This window comes from Toxoplasma gondii, chromosome Ia, assembly GCF_000006565.2.
Source record: "Toxoplasma gondii ME49 chromosome Ia, whole genome shotgun sequence".
Taxonomy (NCBI): Eukaryota; Apicomplexa; class Conoidasida; order Eucoccidiorida; family Sarcocystidae; genus Toxoplasma; species Toxoplasma gondii.
The window spans coordinates 1,197,628-1,219,052 of NC_031467.1; the positions used below are offsets into that span (position 1 = coordinate 1,197,628).

The 21,425-nt window shown below is 52.6% G+C and overlaps 3 protein-coding genes across 3 annotated transcripts; 1 reads left to right on the forward strand and 2 right to left on the reverse strand.

Moving 5' to 3' along the window:
* Window positions 1-52: 52 nt before the first annotated feature.
* On the reverse strand, window positions 53-4,930 carry TGME49_294830 (methyltransferase domain-containing protein). Its single transcript, XM_002370211.2, has 5 exons — window positions 2,838-4,930; window positions 2,005-2,245; window positions 1,615-1,843; window positions 924-1,295; window positions 53-588 (listed from the first exon to the last, which is right to left on the reverse strand). The coding sequence occupies exons 1-5, from the start codon at window positions 4,035-4,037 to the stop codon at window positions 354-356; spliced, it is 2,277 nt and encodes a 758-aa protein (XP_002370252.1). The 5' UTR covers window positions 4,038-4,930; the 3' UTR covers window positions 53-353.
* A 567-nt stretch (window positions 4,931-5,497) lies between these two features.
* Window positions 5,498-18,281, forward strand: TGME49_294840 (zinc finger (CCCH type) motif-containing protein). The gene is made up of 3 exons (XM_018782248.1): window positions 5,498-10,175; window positions 10,440-10,657; window positions 10,861-18,281. Exons 1-3 carry the CDS (start codon window positions 9,183-9,185, stop codon window positions 13,106-13,108), a joined length of 3,459 nt encoding a protein of 1,152 aa, XP_018638568.1. The 5' UTR covers window positions 5,498-9,182; the 3' UTR covers window positions 13,109-18,281.
* Window positions 18,130-20,231, reverse strand: ALP7 (actin-like protein ALP7; the record flags this gene model as incomplete). Its single annotated transcript, XM_018782249.1, has 5 exons — window positions 18,130-18,616; window positions 18,991-19,249; window positions 19,399-19,506; window positions 19,643-19,888; window positions 20,006-20,231. 5 exons carry the CDS (start codon window positions 20,229-20,231, stop codon window positions 18,130-18,132), a joined length of 1,326 nt encoding a protein of 441 aa, XP_018638567.1.
* Between the last annotated feature and the right edge of the window lie 1,194 nt (window positions 20,232-21,425).

The following is a 21,425-nucleotide window of genomic DNA, read 5'->3' on the forward strand; positions in this document are numbered from 1 at the left end:
AGTGCTGCTGCTCCAATCGTGTGGTCTGCCTCGTGTTGACGGTGACATACGTTGGGCCACAGTGTTCCAATCCGATCAGCCGTGGTCGTGGAGCAAAAATAGTTTTCCGTACCAAACGCAGTCTCCCGAATAAAGAATTGAATTTGTTCCGGGTTTTCCCCCGTATGTGGACGGACACAGTAACCTGCAACGGACCCGACCTACAACCCTTGGTCACTAACCTAGAAGACGTAGTACCTGCTGGCAGTTGCATTTTTTCCCAAGCCACGTTAGAGGAGATACTGGGAAAATTATTTCCGTTCACCTCTTATTGTGCACACTGGATGAGTTCATTAACCTTGGCGGTGCCCAGTTCAGTTCACAGGAGACGTCACGATACCGACAAGGACAAGGTTCTTCGGGGAATACTCTTGCGAAAATGCCTTTATGCAAAGTTGTCTGTACAAGGGACCTCTCTGTGGCAACTCGCACCCGTTCAGGTCCGATCGCATTCGCTGTCTGCTGATCTCGTCCACGCAGGCCAGTCGCCAGGCGTTCACAGTGTGCATGGCTGCGAGGCTGACTGTCCTGTCGCTGCTCTCTGCCAGCCTGCATAAGTAATGTATGTCCACAGACAAAACAGAAACAGACTGAATTTATAACACTATAAATCGTTGTGCACTTCGATAAGATGTGTTGGAATTGCACCCCGAATAACTGCTGTACACCACCTCTCAAATGAACTGCTTCAGATCGGTGGCGTTCGAGGCGCAGTGTATGAATGATCGTTACCATTCGTATTAACCGCGGTAGAAAATCACTACCGAGATGCAAGCTGCCGCAGCCATCACGAGAAAGCAATAAGTTGGGTTCAGGATTACGGGCACACTGCCGAAGCGGTTCTTCGTCGGGCGTACCATGCATGCAGTGAAAAGGAGGCTCACCTGCATAGACGGGGAAGATGACTCTCAATAACCATCAACTGCTGCAGCTGCGTCTCTGCTGCACTCCTGGGCTTCAGCTCTGAAGAGCTTAGCGCTGTAAAAGGATGGTCGGTTATAGTGGTGGACTGTTCCGGGTTGGGGTGCTCTCCGCTCTCGAGATCAGGTCTTTCCTCACTTTCGACCGCTTTTGGTGTCCGTGCATCTAGGAGGTCGTGCAGTTGTTTCACCAAGTACTCCGTTCGGAGATGAGGATGCTTGCAAAAACAGCATGTGCTGACAAGAAAGCTTACTCCTAGCGCTACAGCGCGCGACAGAATGCAGTCAGCAAGACCTCCGCACGAGTGCAACCCCACAATCAGAATCGTGTCCGAGCTGCAGGCCAACACAGAAAAAAGAGACGACAATCACGCCATAAGATTTTCATACGTCGTGATTTTTCAGCCTATTCACATGCCTAAAATGTCTTCTCCAAACTGGCACACTGTACCTCACTCTTTTCCAAAATTTGCCCCTAGCAGTACTCCGTCCAGGTTAATTGGATTCTTGTCGATTGAACCAACCGTGCCGCCCATCCCGCACCGCTGCCGGCACCACAGGAGGCCAACAAGGATTTCAGAACTTCAAAAACGACATTACAAGATGTTTCTGTCGCTGTACGCAGAGGCGAACGTTCACGTGGAATCGTACATACCTGAGTTCATAGCGGCTGAAGTCCTCACAGATGAATTCCATGTTCGAAATTCCTGCATCTACTGCACGCTGACGAGCGGCAGCGAGCGACGTGGCATTAATGTCGAGAACCGTTACATGAAACTGGGGGAAATAAGTAGCTAAGGCGAATCCGAGGTCTCCCCTTCCGCCTCCAACATCGAGACACCTATATCTGATTTCTTTCTCCTTGCTTCCGAGTCTCGGCGAGCCTGCAGAGCAGTGGTACCAAGGAAGAACATTGACACGTTTTTACGTATGCAGGGAAGAACTCTCCTGGTACGAAATAGACGTGCAGATTGTCTTTTGTCTGTGTATGTCCGCGTCTTGGAGAAACTACTCTAATGGAGACGTACGCTTTTCTTGGCCTTACCTGGCGTCGAGACATGCTGCGTGAGCTGAATCTCGATGATATGCCTGATCTGTTGTAGCATCCATCGAACTTGCGGACCTTTCTTGTGAGTCATATACTCTTCGAGGTCGGTTGTTTCCTTGGCAGACGACGCTCTGGGTTTTGCTTTTTTCTTGCGTGTGGCCAAATCTGTGGCGTCTGCCAAACCACGGCAAGCGTCGAAGTGGTCAGTGACCGGCCACTTCGTCCTAATCGCTTTCGTCTGAAGCAGGAAGAAGACATGCGATTGGAGACCGAAAAAAATGCGTTGTTGCACAGTTTCGCTAAATCGCACAGGGTCGAGTACTGCCAACAGCACAGAGCCACAAAAGTCGAAGAGGAGTGCCCGAGTGAGTGAATTCCACTATACGTATTGTGGCCCAGCCTCACCGTGACTCATCATGTCCGGTTCCCCGTGAACACAGTCACTGATAAAAATCCACGTAAATCTTGTCTAAACGTTAATTCATGAGAATACACGAGCCGCTTTGCAGCACCCATCAACAAAAGACGGAACAGAAACTAGTATCTTCATAACCTACAGCTAGTGGTTGAGTGTCGACAAGCTCGCCAACTTTCAGGATCTATTCTACAGAAAGCAGATGGCAAGCACCACCTGCCACACGAGAAACGCCAGTCATATTGCACCCACGACCCCCTAATGTCCCCTGTCCAGTAAAATCCTTTTTCTCAATACGCATGAGTCAGATGGAAACAGCCGAAAACAGGCAAGCCAGCAACTTGATTCTCGTTGACACGCAATTAACATTTCCCAAAATAGCTCTTTCTGAAAGGTTGTCACCAAAGCCGCATACGAGATTCAGGGTGGCGAGGTCTTCGTTGCCAAAAGTCGGAGGTCGCATTCGCTCTACTGGCCGATCTGTCAAACGCCGGCAAAGCCTCTTAAGCATAATTTTCCTTTCCCGCGGCGTAGCCTGCAGCAGTTGTTGTACTAGGGACTTCTCCGGCGTGTTGTCGGAACAGTCGGGGGGTTGACTGTCAACTCTTGTCGAGGCGGCCAAAGCCTCTGGCGGCAAGGTGCCCTCCAGGACACTGTTGCACAGTCTGTTAAGCGCGTCGAAAGTAGGCGGCGCCTTGACAAACGTGACGACCGTCACAAAGAGCGACAGCTGGCCGCTATTAGTCCTCGTGGGGTTGCCTGCCACGCACAGATGGCAACCTGAGTGGAGCAACAGAGCACAGAGGCTCCTGAAAATCGCTGCGGGTGGTTGACAAGTGTTTCCTTCCGATGCTTTTCGGACATCGTCTGAAAGATCCAGGCCGTGTGTGGAGGAGGACGCCTGTGGGTTGTCCGTTGGTTGGGTCTGCGCGGAACTGAGTTCAACCGACGGAACGCGTCTCGGCCCATTCTCAAAGCCAGTTCTACGCGAGAAGCATTTCTTGCAAATTCCAGCAAACGCTGCGAAGTCGAACAACAGCTGCGCCTTACATCCTCCACATGTGTCCGCTTGATTTTTCGAAGTCGGTCTAGATTCGCGGAGGTGTTCATTTTGACGGTGGCCCGTAGCATGAATGTCGAGTTTTCCCTCATCGGGTGAAAGGGAGATCACCTGCGGCCGCGCACTATCCGTGCAGCACAGGCTGTGCCCCGGCCGGTCCGTCTCCTTCGTTACTTCTCCCTTTGGCAATTCGCAAACTGGTGAGCTTACACACACCTCATTTTCACACTTTTCATTACCACTAGTGACAGTGCTCAACGATGCACTGCCCATCGCTTCCGGCTGAGCGCAACCTTTGGCAGCTTCGCCCCGTCCATCGTGGTCATCTGACCCAGTGCCTAGCGGCCAGGACACATCCACAAACAACAGGCGAGAACTGAGCTTCCTGGCTCCAGTAACAATACCGGAAACACGAAGAAGCTTGTCTTCACACGACTCTCCTTTCGCTAAGGACACATACGCATCGGGATGGAAATCGGGCAACTCATCCCACGAGCGATTGCAGCACGGGCAGGCCGGACAGCCGGTGTGAAACACGTGCTGCTGCGTTGCCATCCCTTCTTGAAGATGTCACACAGCATCTCACGGCAACTGAAAAAGGTGTGATTTCCAGAACGAGGCATACATCGGGAAAACCCTCCGTCACTGAGATGCAGCACGCTGACCCAAGCTTGGACGAACGACTACGCTGTTGACAAGCAGCACAGCGACCGGATATGGCGGCGTCCCGCCCATGCTATGACAACATTTGAACGCTCCTTCCTTCTCTTTCCACACTTCTAGTAAACCTTGCATAGTTGCAAGATCTGCTTGGAGCGAATCAACGAAACAGTGTCCACGCAGGAATATATCGCCGCCAGAGGTACCCGCGCAGTGAGCCACTGCTTTTTTAGGGTTGCTTCCGGCGTTCTCACCTGCTGGCACTCAGCAGACGAAACTAATATGCTCCCGGGAGCTGCTTTGTTTCTATGCTTGTGCATTATCGATTCAGATGATTCTCTTTCCGATCGGGAGAACTCCAAGGCAAGAATACTTCGTGGTGAGAATGCGCGCAGAACTGCACACGTCGGCAGTGCGTTCACTTCGCCGCCCGCTGAAGGTGACAAGACCTTTCACTCTCTCTCCCTTTTTGAGCGAGCACGCCGCGTTTGATCTCGCTCCCTATGACATTTTATTACGTGATAAACGGATCCTTGTTTAAAATGCTGTGCGGTTGTTTCTGTTTTCCCACAGCTGCTTCGCCTCACAACAGTGTGGCACTCTGTGTGTCTACTGGATAATCCCTTGACCAATGGTGTACTACTACCATCGCTTTGGACCCCCCTTGCCCCACCTAATTCCTCCGCCACTTTAACACATGACGTTCCCGACACGAAACGAAGGCTTCATCGCCATAGCACAGTCTAATGGTGTGGCAGCCAGTGTAGCTTAACCCATTACCAGCCGGGGTATACTGCGTGCAAGAAGTAAGGGTACCAGGCTTCCACGAATCCGGTTTCCGAGTACGGCCGTCCGTAAAAGGTTGACTCGTGGAACGGGAACGGAAGCCTCGCGCCTGGTCGCGGGTGCGAGGCCAGTCTCAGCCGGCGGCGTCCCCACTCATCACGTCCGTTTTCACAGTCCGGATCGGTTAGTAGGCAGTACCACTCTTCTTTTCCGTCACCACTGCTGTAGCGTTACCTGACGTGTAAAGCCTCCGAGTCCTACGCAATCGACACGAAATAAGGAAGCACTTCTCTAGCATCGGGATTTACACAGGACCGAACTATAAAATCACTCCGTAGCAAGTGATTCGTATCCCGCCAGGCGGCTCTCCCTTATTTTTTCAGTACACTTTCCAAACATACATTCCGGGAAAAACGGTGCCCTGCTCCAGCGGGACCGGGGGCGGCGTTCAGTAGACCGGTGCCGTCAACAGCACAGCCCCATCTCGCTGTGACTACAGTCCTCCCGGCTGCGGCGTCTTTCAACGGCGAAGGCGCGGGGGTGTTGCGTTTTCGTTTTTGTTGGCCTTCATTCGAATAATTCTGTTGGGACGAAGCGGTTAAAAACCGCTCACCAGACGTCGTATTGCCCACAGGAGACACAGGGGAAGTTTCAGGGGAGTTTTGTGACCCGGTTGCGGCGTCCCCTCACGCAGGAGGGCATTGCCATGCGGGACGTATTTTTCTTTTGCCTGGACTTCCCGCTCTGAAGCTGCTGCTGGAGCTGCAGGTTTCCCAAAACGCTCCGAGTGCGTCTACCCAGACGAACGAGTTGTGGTTTGATTTGTGCGGAGGAAAGAGGGAGAATAACTAGAAACGATATGGGCGCTTTGCGTGCGCGCATCTGCCTGTTGCAACCTGTTCTGTGCAGTTCATGAACGGGGTGTCCAGGCTCGTTTTTTCTGGTGGATATTCCCGACGCGGGCGAGTTTTCTTATCCTCGTTCCCCCACCATCTCACTACTTCCCTTACTCTTGGTATGCTCTTCAGACACTATTTTTCCATCAAAGTCATGCGTCTCACCTGACCGGCACCGTTTCCCCCCGTCCTGTGTGGCCCGACGATTCCAGCAGTTCGTCGTCGGAAGAAAACAGGATATATCATTTTCCCCGAGTGGCAGACACGGGACATCCCGTTCCCAAAACGGTTGGAACGTGGCAGCTACAGACTGAGTGAGGGTCTAACCTCAATTGTGCCTGCCCCCCCCCCCCCGTCCGTTTTCAAACGGGTGCTGCCCATCTATCTGTTTGGTGGCAGTTTGCGCCTTTGCCGGTTTTAGTCGGCACTCTTGGCTTTTCTTGCCGTGTTCGCATCCGCCGTCTCCTTCGTCTTGCGGGTACGCTGTTCATTCGGCGTCCTTGTAGGTGGATCTCCGCAACGCCACGCTCGAAGGGTGCCGAGAGAGGCAAGCAGGAAGAACTTGTGCGGAGCGTCTTGGTTTCATCTGTCCTTGGTTGGTTAACCCTGAAAGGCCTGATCTATAGCGCATCTCCAGACCCACATCACATCCACTTCCATCACTGGGTCGAAATCGATTCACTCAAAGCACGACAGCAAGAGGTTTCCCGGAGGGTCGCTACAGTCTTCCGTCGGGGACGTCTCAGTGGCAAGAGTATATAGAACCCTCTGTTCCACATACGGAGCCGAGGAAGCGGATCGTCCTTTCTGGGATCCGCGCCGACTGCCTTCCTCTTTGCGAACGCAGCCGGACGTAGCATGTAACATAATCGTCGTGCTCGTCTTTCTGACCTAAGACCGGAGAGGTGTCTGGCACTGTGGATTCAAGGGACTTGCTGGATTCTCGGGTCCTCACGTGTTTTCCTGTCAGTGATTCATTTACCTGGATGGTCGTCTTCGTCATTCCTTCAAGCCCCAAGCAGGAATCTCAGGGTGTCTCTCTGCCTTACTGCTGAGGGAGATTCTCTGCCAGTCGTTTGGCCTCTGCGCAGAGAGCGGTTTGTGTGTGTTTCTTGGGTCCTGGGAAGTGTGTTAGAAGAGTACCTGGCAGCCTCCTTCGTGTCCTCGCTCCTGTTTGTTCGCGTGAGGGGGCCCTTTCCTAGCAGCTACACATATACGCCTCCTCTCGTGACTTGTGTCTCCATCCTTGTTGAAGGCGCGGGCACCTTGACGTCCAAGTTTACCGGTCTCAGACGGAACAAGGGAAATATGCGCGGAAGGCGGAGGGTGGTTCATTTCCCCTTCCGCTTTCCTGCGTGAGTTCCTCTCTGCGTCCGTCGTCTTCCGCTCCGGCGTCAAGGCCATCCGTATTGGAGAACAAAATGGAGAAGTCAGGACTGTCCATGTTGAGAACGTCAACTCTTTCCGACAGACCGCCTGGCGTCGCTTCTTCCAGGATACGAGAGAACTGCGCTGTCTCCTCGCACCCTTGGCTTCGAAGTGTCCACAACGCTGGAGCGTGTCTGCCCTCTGGTATGTGACAAGAAGTTCGCTCTTCGTTTGATTTGGAGTTCCGAAGCAGGCCCTCGGGACCGCTGATTCATCGCAAACTCGTGCAAGCGCAATTCGTATTCGTTATCGGGTTTTCTGTCGTCCTGGGACTCGAGACAAAGTCCATCGGCGAAGAGGGCTTCAGAAGGGGGAGTCGTCCAGTCGAGAATAGGTGCGAGTATACGTGTGAGTCTCCGACAAAGACGGAGAAGGAACAGATGCATGCTTGGTTATTTTGGAAACACTCGTCTCGTGTTCTTGAGAATTCTCCCGAAGCGAGACAGGTGCCTGACTTCCGGCCGACGGTGGGTAGGGTTGATACTCAAAAATTCTCTTTCTCTTTTTCGCGTCTTCTTATCTGCAGTGTGTTGATACCGTGTAGGAAGCTTCGACCGGGATCCCTGTCGGCATCGGAGCAGGGAAACGATTTTCTGTCTTCTCTGCTCGCAGTCATTCGCCTCGCTCGAGGAGTCTGCGCCACCGCATCGTCGGTGTTTGTGACTTGCAGCGTGTTTGCTGGAGAGGAAGGGACTGGGGGAACGGAACAAGAAGTGCCTTTTACAAAACCATTTGCGAGTCGAGCACTCGACTAAAATTCGTTCACAAGTGTGTAGTATTGTCACCGTGCACACGCGGAAAAGCGAGGCACACCGAGTCCTTTCTGAGACGGGCGACAGACACGTGGCCGGCGTCGTTCCATTTGCCGCATCGTAGACTGCTCTTCGGTTAAAAGACTCATTTCATCTGCTCGAAGCAGAGGGTTGCCCTGATTGTGCGTGAATGTGTAACCTGTGAATGGAATCGTGTTTTCTCGACACTTTGCCTTGGGAGAGTCTGGCGTGGATCAGGCGGATTATGCCGTAGAGGCGGCAACTATTCCTTTCCAGAAGATTCTTCTTTATTTGGCGGCCGAGAGGGACGGGAAGTCCAGAAAAACTGTCTTCCTGTTCCGAACTCCGTGGAAGGCATAGCGGTCATTTTGTACTAGGAGACGGCGAGCGGGTGGTTCTTGTGCGGATATAAGACTGACTTTGTGTCGCACGCGGGTTTTTATTGGGCGTTATCTGTTTTGTGTGTCCGGAAACCTGTTTGTGTGAGCACTCGTGTGGGGTTCCACACTTTCTTGGTTCCCCTCCAGCTGTCGAGGAACGAGAACGGTCTGTTCCTGCGGGTCGACTCGAGAGAGCCCGTTTTGTCCAGTTCGCGGCTCTGAGAAGCGGAAGATGTCTCCTGTCGCTTTCGACCCAGAATAAGGGACTAGAGAAAACCGCTTGGTGATGCATTAGCGGGGCGCGTGAAGAGACGTGTCCTGTTTTCGCGACTTCAGGCTTTCTTTGTATGGTGAAAGTACCATTTTCGACGCTGTTGTTGCATTTGATTTTGTTGTTCCGTGGCTTCCAACGTGGGCAAAACTTTAGGTTTAGTTTCGACAACATTCGTGTTTATTGTGCAGTTCGTCTGTTGGAGTCATCATTTCCACAGCGTATTCTGTTCGGTATCTGCCGTTAGCCGTGCTCATTCCCACAAGCAGGCGGAAGGAATAGCACAAAGGCTAGGCTGGAAATCTATCTTCTATCCGCAGAGGTGGATTCCACGGCTCTGGAAAATCGAGTTCTCAGAGTTCCTGGATTTTTTGGAAATCAAACTTCTGGGGCGTGAGTGTCCGGTGGCGTGTCCCATCGTACCGAGGGGGAACTGCGCACTTGCGTGCCCTCTGTGCTGATGCTGTCGTTGAGCGTCTTAGAATCTTGTCGCAAACGGCAGCACCATGGTTGAAACGGTAGGCCGTCAGGAGGAGGCTGGGGGCTCACCCTGTGATGAGTCTTCAGAGCCATCGGCGGCAGCAGGCGAAGCTGCCAATAGGGGGGGCCACACTGGCGAACGAATTGATGTATACGGCCCCACGCGGGGATGTGGAGCGGCGCGAAGCCGCCTCTTAAAGAGTGTGGACGAAGGTGTAGCGGGCAGTCCGTCTCCCCGGCAAGCGAGCGGAGAAGGATCCGGCGCGGCAGATCCACCCTCCGAGGCTGAGGATCGAGCACATGTGTGCAGACGGCGCTCTGCAAGTGGCGGAGCGCCCAAGAGTGGTCGTCAGCGGACTCGCAGACGAAAAAAGAAAGACAAGGGCGAGACAAGATCGGAGGGTCAGGCTGAGCAGCGACCGGGACCGGGTGCCGAGAACGAACCCGCGGAGTCTTCAGCGGAAGTGCGGCAACACCCTGCATGTAGACAGAACGTGGGGAGCGCACATGACGAGGTCGGTGTTTCAGACAAGAGAGAACGGCTTCCAAGCGACACAAATGTTCGGAGCCGCGAAGAGAAGGAAACAACGAGTAGCCAGAAAACAGACGGGATCCGTTCAAAGGCAAGCAACGGTGGGACAGAAACGCCAGAGTCACGTGAGCAGAACGACTCGAAGCCCGTCGCAGCGACATCCACCGGTGAAGCAAGGATGCGTGCAGAGAGGCAACGCGAACAGGCGGTGGAGTCCAGCGCGGGACATTCCGAGATACCCCGCATTCGAGTCTTGCGCGACACCGATGATGCGCCTATCGCGCAAACGGGAGAGCACAATGACAGGGAGGCTGATGGAGGTTCTCCACAGCCGTCGAGCAGTGGAGAAGACAGTCGAAAGGCCATGGACCAAGATGAAAGTGATGGTGAACGCGCTCTCGCTTCCAGCTCTGAACGCGGAGACAGCAGTGACAGCGTCACGGGCCCTCCTGTTCGCCTTGTGAGAGCGTACTCTCAGTACTACAAGGTGAGTGGAACTGGCTGACACCGAGAATTCTATCATGACTGTATCTTGTGAATGTCATGGGGAAATGGTCGTGGCTTGTAATGCCAATGCATGCAGTTAGTGCCTTGTTAGGACTGGTTCGATTCCTTCGCACGTCGTTGAGCAGGGTTCACCGAGGTTGGAAGCAGTCATTTACAATGGAAAACGGATGGTGGCGAGGCTATGCTGTGGTTCGGCGTCTCGGGGTGATGCTCATGATATTTTATGCCGTATGTGCTCTTACAGACAAAGATGTGCGTCTACGTCGTTCAAGGAAGGGCCTGTGCCCGTGACAGCAAATGCGTGTATGCGCATAGTGAACGCGAGCTGCGGGAGCCCCCGAATTTGGAGAAGACGCGTCTGTGCCCGGTCTTAAAGCAGACAGGCGCCTGCCCCAACAGCGACTTCTGTGCATATGCACACAGCGCTGTCGAACTCCGTCATACCGTCACCGTCTTCAAAACGTAAGGCGAGAGAGTTCCAACCGGGGAAGAATGGTGGAATCTTGGTATAGAGTCCCGATGGTCTCTGTCGTTGTCTTTACAGGGCGGGAGTGCGAAGAAAATGTGGCATACAGATTCCTCTGTTACATGTCTTGAGGCAAGCGGTTTCCGGTGGGCAGTACAGTTCATTCGTTCTCCCTCCGCAATTCATGTGTTGTGCTCAGGAAAATCTGCCATATGTGGAACAAAGGAAAGTGTGGAGCGGGTCCGGCGTGCCGCCACGCTCACGGCTTGGAGGAGTTGAAGCGGCACCGCCAGCGCAGTCAGCAGGAGCTTGTGGCCTTGTCACGAGGCTCGAATCTCCAGGGCGCCTCAAGTGGTTCAGCTGGGGTGCAAGGGGGCAGCTGTCAGAGTGAGGAAGAAGCGACGCAAGTCGAGAGAGGCGGCATGTCTTCATCTTCTGCATCGTCGGGTGAGAGCGGCGACGCCCACAGTGCTGCGAAGGATGCCAGTAATGGCAGGGCGAAAGAAGAGGTCGAGACTCCAGAGTTGGAACCTATAAAAGACGCGGTCGTGCCTGCTGTTCCTTTGGCAAGTGCCAAAGGCCGCTCCGAGAAGAAGCCGATTCAGTCTGACCGCGTTGTGGCTCCAACTAAAGAGCGACGGATAATGGAGGGTTGCCGGCAGGCTGTGGCTGGAACCGACGGACCGGGACAGCAGCGTGTAGTGACACTGGAACCAGAGAAGAGCTATGTGGGGTTTGTCGCTCAGACAAAAGGCCGCGAAGACAGGAAAGCGCAGGTGGCTGGCGGCGGCTCCAGGAAGGTGAGCTCGCAGCGTTTGCGAGAGGGCGTGTGTGAAGCTCAGGGTCGTCGCATGCAGCTAGGTCGCCAACACGGCGACGGTTTGCGCGGTTATGTTTCAGACCGGGAGGTAAAAACGTATCACTCTTCTCGTGAGTCGGGTCCTGCCCTGGCGCCGCAAAAAGGCCGTGCGCGAAATTTGAGTGGCTGCACCGGAGTCAATGCACTGGAGGTGCCCGGCCGGGAAAGGGAAATCGCGGCTGAGAGCCGCAGGCAACCCACTCTGAGTCCGTTGGAGCAAGTGTTGGCATCGTCAGAACTCCATCTCCCGTGGATGCCGCCGCCTCCTGGCAGGAGTGGTCCACCCATGCAGATGACCGAGCAGGTGCCGACGCGGCAGGCTCATCCACCGCGTGTCCCCTGGCCTGTGGGTGCAGAAAACGGTGAGACCTGGAGAGAGACGCCCGAGCCAGTCCCGGCTGCCCTAACGCACTACCTGTCGGCTTTGTTGGCACTGCAGGATCCGGAGTTCTCGAATCAGAAGGGGCAGAACTCGCGGGGAGTGGAAGAATCAGTGAGTGGTATGCGCAGGCGCCTGTCGTCCATGTCGCTCAACCAGTCGGTTGCGCCGTTTTCGCGAGCAGCGGCGGGAGGGTCCGCGTTTCAACGTGCCACTCCCCGACCGGAGCACCCGAACTTCTGTGACCCTCTGGAGTCTGTGAACCGGAGCCTTCACCACTCTAGCACTGCTCATCAGCGACAGGCGGAACAGGGCGCCCTGCTTCAGCTTTTGCTAGGGTGCAGAGCAGAGGACTTGGCTGGAGGGGCGACTCATCGAATGGCTTCCGGCGCGGAGTCGCGAACGCAGCAACTTCCTGCGCCGCTGTATCGCGAGGCACATTCGCGAACCGCACGGGGGTTCAGCGAGTCTCGTTCACCCAGAAATTGGTTGGTGCGGACGGAAGAGCTCGAATCTTTGCACTTCAGCTCGTCGCTTGCGTCAGGAAGGGGTACGCGCAAGTCCTCTGTTCCCTCTTTCGCGCTGTCGAACTCGACGGCTGCGGGACTTTTGGAGCTGCTTTCTAGGTCAGAGGCCGGGGGCCCAGGGCAACCTTCGCTTGAGTCTCGGTCATCAGACGCTGGGGCGGCCTTTCCGCTGGCAGATGGAGGGTTTTGGGGGCTGAGGAGTGACGGCGCGACGGGGGTTCTCGACTCAGCTTCGAGGGACGAGGGCGAGAACCATGCGTATACAATCCCGCGGCTGCTCATGATGAAAGGAGACAGCGAGTTGAAAGATTCTGTTCAGTATTTCCTCTCCACCGTCGCTCCGAGGGCTTCCGGCCGCAGCACGCAGGGAAGTGGCTTGCAAGATTACTCCCTGCAGGTGACGCGAGCTGCGGAGGTTTCTGGATCACAACAGGGGCTTTTAGCAATGCCGCACTCGACTGCCACATCTCCAGACGACAGATTTTGCTGTGGTTCAGCCCCACCGGTGGGCGCCTACTTTCCACAACCTGCCTCTGTTGGTGGGCGTCGAACAGTCGTTGCGGAACAGAGTCCACTGCCCACGGGGGTCACTGTGCCGTTTCCCGCCCTTCCCGAAGGAAATGGGGAGCGCAGCGCGGACACCGAGGGGACTTCCTGGGCGCGTCAGGGGAACTGGCACTGACAGTTGAGACCACATCTGTATGGAGGGTTTCTCCGTTCAGTGTCAAGTCCTCTAGGTCCGTGAGGCTTCCCTGATGGTTTTGGGAGCTCCCAAGGTGAAGGCCGAAAGGATTCCCAGCTGTCACCCCTTCATCGGTGGCGGGGCCGTGGAAGTGCGAAAGTCACTCCTTGCCTTGACGTGCAAGCAAGCCGAGCACGTGCACACTTGAACCGTTTTTTCCGATCAACCGTTTTAGTTTTCACGAGAAAAGTGTCACCGAAGTGAGTGAGACTTCTCGGTGGCTCCACTCGATCAGGGCCATGGATGCTCTGTATGTTTCCGCAGTAGGCAATCCGTGTGAAAACACGCTCGGGATCCAAGCAGTTGAGTCATCTGGAGACCAAGCGTTCGTGGGGTGACATAAAATAACGCAATGGGTGACTGGTCCAGTGTGGTATACTTGTCAGGCTTGGGGCGACTTCACTGGCGTGACAAAGACCACGAAGCGTTTTGATCCGTTGCTACAGCAGGGAATCGTCATTCTTCTGTATGGTATGAGTGTCATCGCCGCTGGCGCATGTGTCGACTCTGTGCGGATCATGCCGCTTCTAGAATTGCATGCAATGGGAGACAAACACCTCAATGTTGCCATAACTCCTGATTTCCAGGACATGTTCCTACAAACGAAACACTGGAAGGTGGTGAAAGAGTTTGCAGGACTGCAATTGGCTTAAGTTGTGTGACGTCTCCATTCGTGTTTATTTGCCTTTGTGTTTTACGCAGCCTAGAAGTCCCAAACGTGGTGATTTGTAGGTTTCCATATGCTACATTGTCTATCGTATTCACCCCGGCATGTTGTTGTTGCGCAAGAAACCATTTCTTTTTTCTGCGTAATCTAGGAATTCTTGATATTCAATATTTTGTCAGTAGCCTTCAACGTCGACTGCGTTGTCATTCGAAGTGGCGGAAGCTTTGCTTTTACCATTTTTGCTCGTGTAGCTTCCGCGGATGTTGTGAGTTTTTTACGCGGTGGACGGTGGGAGACGTAGATGACGCTGCGAAGGCAGAGCTCGCGCGATACGTGAACTGGATGTTAAACCGGAGCGGCCAGTGGGAATATTGTGACCAAGGTGCGAAGAACCTTGAATCGGGTAACGGTGGAGGTCGCCCTGCCTTTGACACTAAACAAGGGGAGCCGAATCTGTACAGAAACAGCTCTCCCGATGACAGCATGATTCTATGCCCATGTGGTGTGTGGAATAGGAGCCTGTTAACGCGTCACCTTCCTTGTTCTGTCTCAGCCGTTCTGGAATCTCCAGTGAGAGATGCGGATAGTGGTGGGATGAGTTTGAGAGTGAGATTCTCTCCCGAAGAGTTCCTGAATCGTTGCTCCCTTACGAAATACAGCATGTTGTCGCCATCCCGTGTTTGGGTCCTTTGTTTTTTTTTCATGTGGGAGGCGTGTCAGTAGTCGACGATCCGTGTTCTCTTCTTGTCAATGGCAACTGCCTGGTGTAATGCTCTTCGCCCATCTCCACATGTGTCATTTTAGTGCCTCGGGAACTGCCCCGGCGTTCCGTCGTCCGCGTCTTCCTGCGACGATGGCTTCCACAGCTGTTGGCGTGACAGAGGGTTACGCGAGACGAATCACTCCCATCGATATGTACGTTTGTGCGTCCAGTAACGCATTTTTTGGGTAGTCGGGCTGTGACGCGCGTATATCACTTCGTCACGCTGGGGCAGTCGTGGAGTCTCCAACGGTGACAGCTTCCTGGAAGCCCAACTTGGCTTCGTTCCTTCTCGGGATAAAGCCACCTCAGTTTAGAATGGTGTATTACGGGGACATGACGTAGTCCTGGCAGCGCCAGGAAGAAAAAGAGTCAATCCGGCACTCGGAAAGGGGTTGAACAGTTCCGGAGCGCCGCGCTCGAGGGCTCATGATCGTTTCTCGAGGCGGATGAGTGTGAGAGCCCCGGTAATGTTTTGTGCAGTTAGTTGCTGGGTCGGAAGTTGCCATGGGTGGCCGACGCTTTCGTTTTCCCAGTTGCTGTTGACCTGTTCGTTTACCCCGGGGCAGCCCACAAAGTTACTTTGGGACGCCTAGATGTTCGTTTGTTTGTGAGGGGCACCCGATGGGCCTGTTATTTGTTCAGAGTTCCTTAACACCTACGGTCCGTCCGCGCATGTTCGTCAGGTGATGCAATATTATTACCATTTTGATCTGTCACCGTAGTGCAGCAAGCTCTTCGCATCAGCAGGTGCGTGACGGTGTGCGTTTTTGTTTGTTTCCGTTTGTCCATATCCTCCATGCCGATGAAATGGTGCGCGAGGGTAATGGTTTACGGAAGACCGCCTCTGTCATGCTACATGTGAAGATGCTGGCTATTCCTGGCACAGTGCGCATGGATGTATGACTGTCGTACGGTAATACGTCTGCGTTTGATATAGATTCAGCCGATCGTTTCATCCGTTCACAAGCGGGATTCTCCAGTGATGGAACGGTCGAATGCACCTTTGCGTGGTGTCCACGACAAGAGGGGAGCTGTGCTGAGAAAAAATTGTCAGACAGTTATGAATATTCTCTGCCCAGTGCCTTTGTTTCTGAGAATGTGGGTTGGCTTGTCGGAACGTGTGCAGCGCTTGACAACACAAGTGGCATTGTTTGGAGATATTTTAGGGGGTTGGTGGAAACACCTTGGCCGTGAGTTGGTGTCTGACGTTCCGAGACAACAGCACGTGTTCGATTGCGGTGAACCCAGCTCGCTGATGAAACCCCTGACTTGTCTCTTAAGGCCTATGTATTGTGGCTGTTTTCCTCCTGGATTCTGCTGTTAGCTCAGTAAGCGATGTTGACAAGTACGCGTGTAATGCTCAGGGCTGCGACGCTAGCAGCGTTTGACCGAACCCTAGCATGTTTTATGTCATCATGTATGGCTGGTGGAGCACTCATATGGCTGTGGTAGTATTGAGGAGCAGCAGCTGCTTCCGTCAGAAAATCTGTGTTTTTCAAGCAGTCAAAAGGACGAGCAGGTTTTTACCTGCCAGCCGGTGTCAAGTATCGCAAGTTGCAATGCAGAAAGCGTACATCGTCAGAAAAGGCGACGTAAGCCTTTTCACTGGTTGCAACCAGCAAGGCTTCTCACAGCTAATGCACGCTTCCATTTGGCACTCGATAGAACTCACAGTCTTGTTTCTCTACTTCCAGTTCAGGGTCTCGGTTCTGCGGCACTTTTGAATGAAAGACACAATTGCGGAAGAGGGCACCGCTTCTGCTGGGATTTGATGTTATGTATTTACGGTAGCACCATTTGCATGAGCCGAAAGTATGAAATATGCTGCCACATGAATACAAAGGAGAAGCCTTAACGAGTTGCGGCTTCACGGCAGAGGTGTGGATCCTGATCAGTGCGGACCAAAAACGGCGGAAGGAGATCCACTGATAGCATGCCTGCTTCTAGTGCACGCTTGCGCATATATTCAAGCTCGTCTTCAGTGATTTGGCTTGCCCGTGAAAGGAAGAAAAAGTACTTCGATGGTCTTGGCCCTCCGACGATAGCGTAGTTATAGTCAGTCCACAGTACCCAGTAATTTCCGGGATCTGTTGATGGCGGGTCCCTTTCTGTGAAATCCACATAGAACCGTGCCTCTTCGATGATGCCATCTTGTGAAACTGGTGACACCGGATAAGCCTTCCCCCGAACTTCGCTGAATTGCTGTCTTTTGCAGCTGTTGCGTACATCAACAGCTGTCGATCCTGGGGTCCAGGAGTACTCAGCGAAGCTGCAGTGACACCCTAATTCAAAAGTTGCCTTCGCAGCACGGCTACTGGCCTGCTCATACCAAATACCGGCGTATCTTCTGATGTCTAAGTTCTTCATCGCTTGTACTTCTTTGTTCGACGCCGCCTCCGTCAAAGACGTCAGTACAACGGTAAAAATAGTCAGTATACCGATTTTAGCCGGCATCTTTCACTGTGAATGAAAAGTACTGTTGCATTTATATCTTTTTGAAGATACCCTGTGGCGGGATTCTCGGGTGCCGCGTGAGGAACTTGTGCTTCGTGTGTGAAACACTCCGCTGTCCCTCAGGTGTATCACGTGATATCTCGAGTTCTCCACAGTGAGACGGCTGTTCGCACTCGAGAGCAAACCAAGCCTGATGCAATCAAAGCCAAATAGCCCCCATTCCTATTTGTAACAAAACATGTCAGTGATAATTAGGTCAAAGGGATATGTTTGATGAGCAACACCAAAGGCCACAAGCGTTGACAAAGACAACACGGCTGCTCCAGAGTCAAAAACAAGGAAGGAGACACGATTGAAATCATAACACACAGAGCGCCTATGAGCTATCGCAGTGACAAAGAGAACAACTGCTGCCTGTAGCTATGATGCGACGAGATAAACCAGTATGCACCCGTGAATCTACAGTCGCTTCCGTGCATGCATGCATCGCCAACCAACAGCAAGTCGCGTTGCAAGCAGCACCTGACCTACCCAATCAACTACAGCTGCACGATGCCAAAGAAAAAATGGCCCCACAGCTGCCTAATCTGCAAACGGCTGGCTTGTCAGTTTGACGCGGTAACAAATGAACTGTAGCGCTCAGCGGTTAGTTATCCCGCAAGATCTCGTGCGTTTTTCTTTCATGACTTTGAGCGTGCTGTTTCTCGATGTTGCCTATCACCAGACGTGATGGTAGTTGCAAAGCACCACCGGTCTTTTGTGACAGGAAGTTGAGACGTTATCATCAAAGATATACGCCGCTACTGAGGCATGCCTAATGTGTTTCCATACCACTCGTGCACTCCTGGGCTCGGAAGCCAATACAGGAGCAAACTAGTCCGAGCTTACGCCCAATAACAGGGAGGTGCTAGTAGTTGCAGAAAGAGTCGCGACAGTAATTTTTTCGTTCATTGACATATACCTGATGAGTCACTGAGGGCAGCGGTAGTGGGCCATAGCAAAACTGTAGCAATCACGGGAGTTTTGTGGCGGCGCAGCCTTCCGCTGCCATTTAACGATGCAGTCACTTGAACTAGTTTAACGACCCATATTTTTTTCATGAATCATGTTCGAAAGAGTTCTGTTTCCTTCTTCGTATGCGTGCCTCTGGATACAGAATTTCTCGAAAGTCCCAAGACTAGCGAGCATTGATCCACCAACCCACGCACTGAATCGTCTGTGGCTATCTGTTGCAATACAGAAAGGATCTCTGTCTATTTGTTCTATACATAGAAGCTCACCGTGCAATCTTTGAGACAGATTACCTAGGAGAGAAGAGCCACCAGCAAGAACGATATTCTGTTGCATCTCCTCCTGAAACTCAGGATCCGTCGCTGCAATAGCAGCATGGACTAAGCTTTGCAGTGTGTCAGAGGCACGGAGTTCGCTCTGGAGACACGGTGGAACATTGTCTTCATTCAACGATGCTTCGACATGCAAGGAGTCATCGAACAGCAGTTCTGCTGGCCTGCACCGGAGCCTCTGGTCAAGCTGCAACGCCATCAGCAGCAGAATATGCGTGTCACTGTAGCGTGAAACGTACGGCCTCTCTGACGCCTCGAACTGAAAAAAATTCGATGAAAAAGGTGAAACAACCATACGCTGATGGTTTTATGTTATCGACAATCTTGCTGCGATTAATCGAACACCAGTGACCTTTGTCGCACTACTGCATGAGGTGAGATTTTATGTTTCACAGGGATACAGCTTTGGCAATCGACCGCGGTTATGTCGCTGCTTTAGGCGTTGTGGAGTCGCTTTGTGTTTCCATGTTGTAGAATGTGATCGAATCTTGTACCTGTCGGAACACCGAGTGGTTGTAAAGCCTGTGCTGGGACAGTACAAAGAAGCGACACTTTGTCATGCATTAAGGAAATAAGCATTCTGTAGTGCCTCAACTAGTCTAGCGGCCTTTCCATCAAAGGGAGAACTTTCAAGAAGCGTACTTCGATGACAGTTCCGTCTGGCAGTTGGAAAGCCCGGTCTTCGAACTCCGATGTGTCTTCCCTCAGAAGGTGGCTGCGCTCGTCTGGGATCGCCACCAGACACAACTTGTGTTTTATTTCCTCCGTCACTGCTGGACTGTGGAGATGCATATAGGTGTTGAACCACGAAGTTTCTGCAAGGAGTTGACTGAGAGAGGATGTTACTGCTCCTCCTGCAGCCGCAACACAAAGTTTCCCGCATGACAAAAGTAGGACACTGCCAAACACCGTTCACTCTGACACACGTAATGCTGCACCAGCCGCCTGGCCTCGTCAGGGGGCTGGGGATCTGTCGAGCAAAGTGCAATCGCGGCCTGGTTACCTGCTCTGAACGACCGAAACGTGGCGTAGGCAAGCGGAAAGCCTTCGAAAACCGGTACGGCACTTGTTATACTGTGGCCGATCTCCACGACTAGACCCCGCGATCGACCTACATGAACGGACCAGCAGGCCACATCGATGAGAGGCACGCTGTTGACACACAAGCAGGATAGATATTTTTCGAAGAGTTTCCGACAACTCGATAAAGAAAGGCAACGGAACGAGATAGGATACATCGATCTTACCCGAAGAAAACAATGAGAGCGGCCCAGGTTGGAGCAGCGCCATGCGTTTGCATCTAAATCTCTCGAAAAACACCTCGAAGATCCATTCTTTTATGGCACTCGAAGCCAGAGGGGGACAAGTGAGAAGGCATACCATGTCATCCGTCTCTGACGGAGTCAGCTTCCTTAATGCTACCTCCCAAAGGTCTTCGGTTGCATCCTTGTCCACTATCATGCCGTTATGTATGGGATAGTTTAACTCAGCATCTGAAACGATAGATGGAACAGACAACACAGAAGTTTCGTCCGTTGGTTGGAGGTCAGAGAATGCTCGTGTTCTTTGTCCACGGTATTTTGAATATCTTTGTTCCAGTTCGCGCTAACCTTCAGCAAATGCTTTCCGTGCATCGTTCCCAAGAAGAACCTCAGTTGCAAGAGATGATCCATCCTCGCCTTGGCCGTCATCTGACTCTGCTTGCCTAGTAACTGTTACACGTAGGGAAGGAACTATGCTTCGTGGCAAATCCTCCCCCGAAAAGCCTATCTTCAGACTGTGTGATCCATTGTCAAGGACAACTGTTTCAACTTCGTCAACCGTACACTCGAGCATGGTTGGAAATACTGAAGGCCTGTTAGAAAGTAGTTGCACCGCAACTGCTAAACGTATGTACCGGACTCAAACACAAATGATCGAATTGCCGACACAATGCTGTTGTTAGCTACTCTTTCTGGACATATCACAGGGAGGAACCCGAAGAATGGGGAATATTGAAACTTTCAATGTTCCCGTTGCAGCGACTAGCGTCTCCGCTGAGCAGGAACCGCATTAAAGATCTGTAGGTTTCAAAGAAGCTTGAGAATGCTCGCGATAGCGTCGCGCCAGCGGGTAAAGCCATTCAGTCAAAGCAGCTGCTCTACTCGATTGGTAGTTGCACAGAGCATGCAATAACTGAAATATACTGTGCTCTTGATGCGTGTATTACCATAAGATGTGTGACAGACAATTCACATTCGGAGCAGCTGTTCCTTTGCTCCCGTTACAAATGTAGCTGACGTATTGCATCCGCTTACGAACAAAGATTTTGCGTGGCCGCGAAACAGATTAGCAAAAAATTTATTTCCATTCGTGAGATATCCGACGGTAGATGTCGGAGCACCTGTGTGAATCGCATGCTGATGCCCGTGACTTTTCGATAGAAACACGGATGTGACTTGCTGCCGGTTTCGGAAGGGAACTATTCGCCACACAAAACCCGCGGGGATATCACCAAAGTCCTGACCTAACGCTCAGCAGGTACGCAGTGCTATTCCTGTCCTCCAATCAGCTCCACCACCAACAACCGTAGGGGCAGCTCTTCCGCTTAAAAGCCAGAGGCCAAATAGGCAGAGAGCACTCATCGTGGAATTTGCCATTTCATGACCCTGGGAACAGATTCAGGAAATCTTATAGGGTGAAGTCAAGATACGCGAATGCGTGCATCCGTTTGCCTTACCACCTACGCAGAAGATAATTGATGCTTTCCCAGTTAACCTGACACCAGGGGCATGCGGCTACCTACAGCAGTGTGTTACACTGATGATACAAATTCTTCATACATTTTAATTGCCGAAAATCCTAAGTAACTGCATGTCCAGTATTATGGACAGGCCAATGTCCGTACTCAGGTTGGCTCCATCCATCCGTGCTGAAAGATTCTCCTGACCTATCTTGACAGGCTTAAACGATGGCAATGCACGAATCTGCCACCTGCTTTGAGATCGTACTACTCAGCTCGTTTCACATGAATAGTCGAAAGGGACAGCA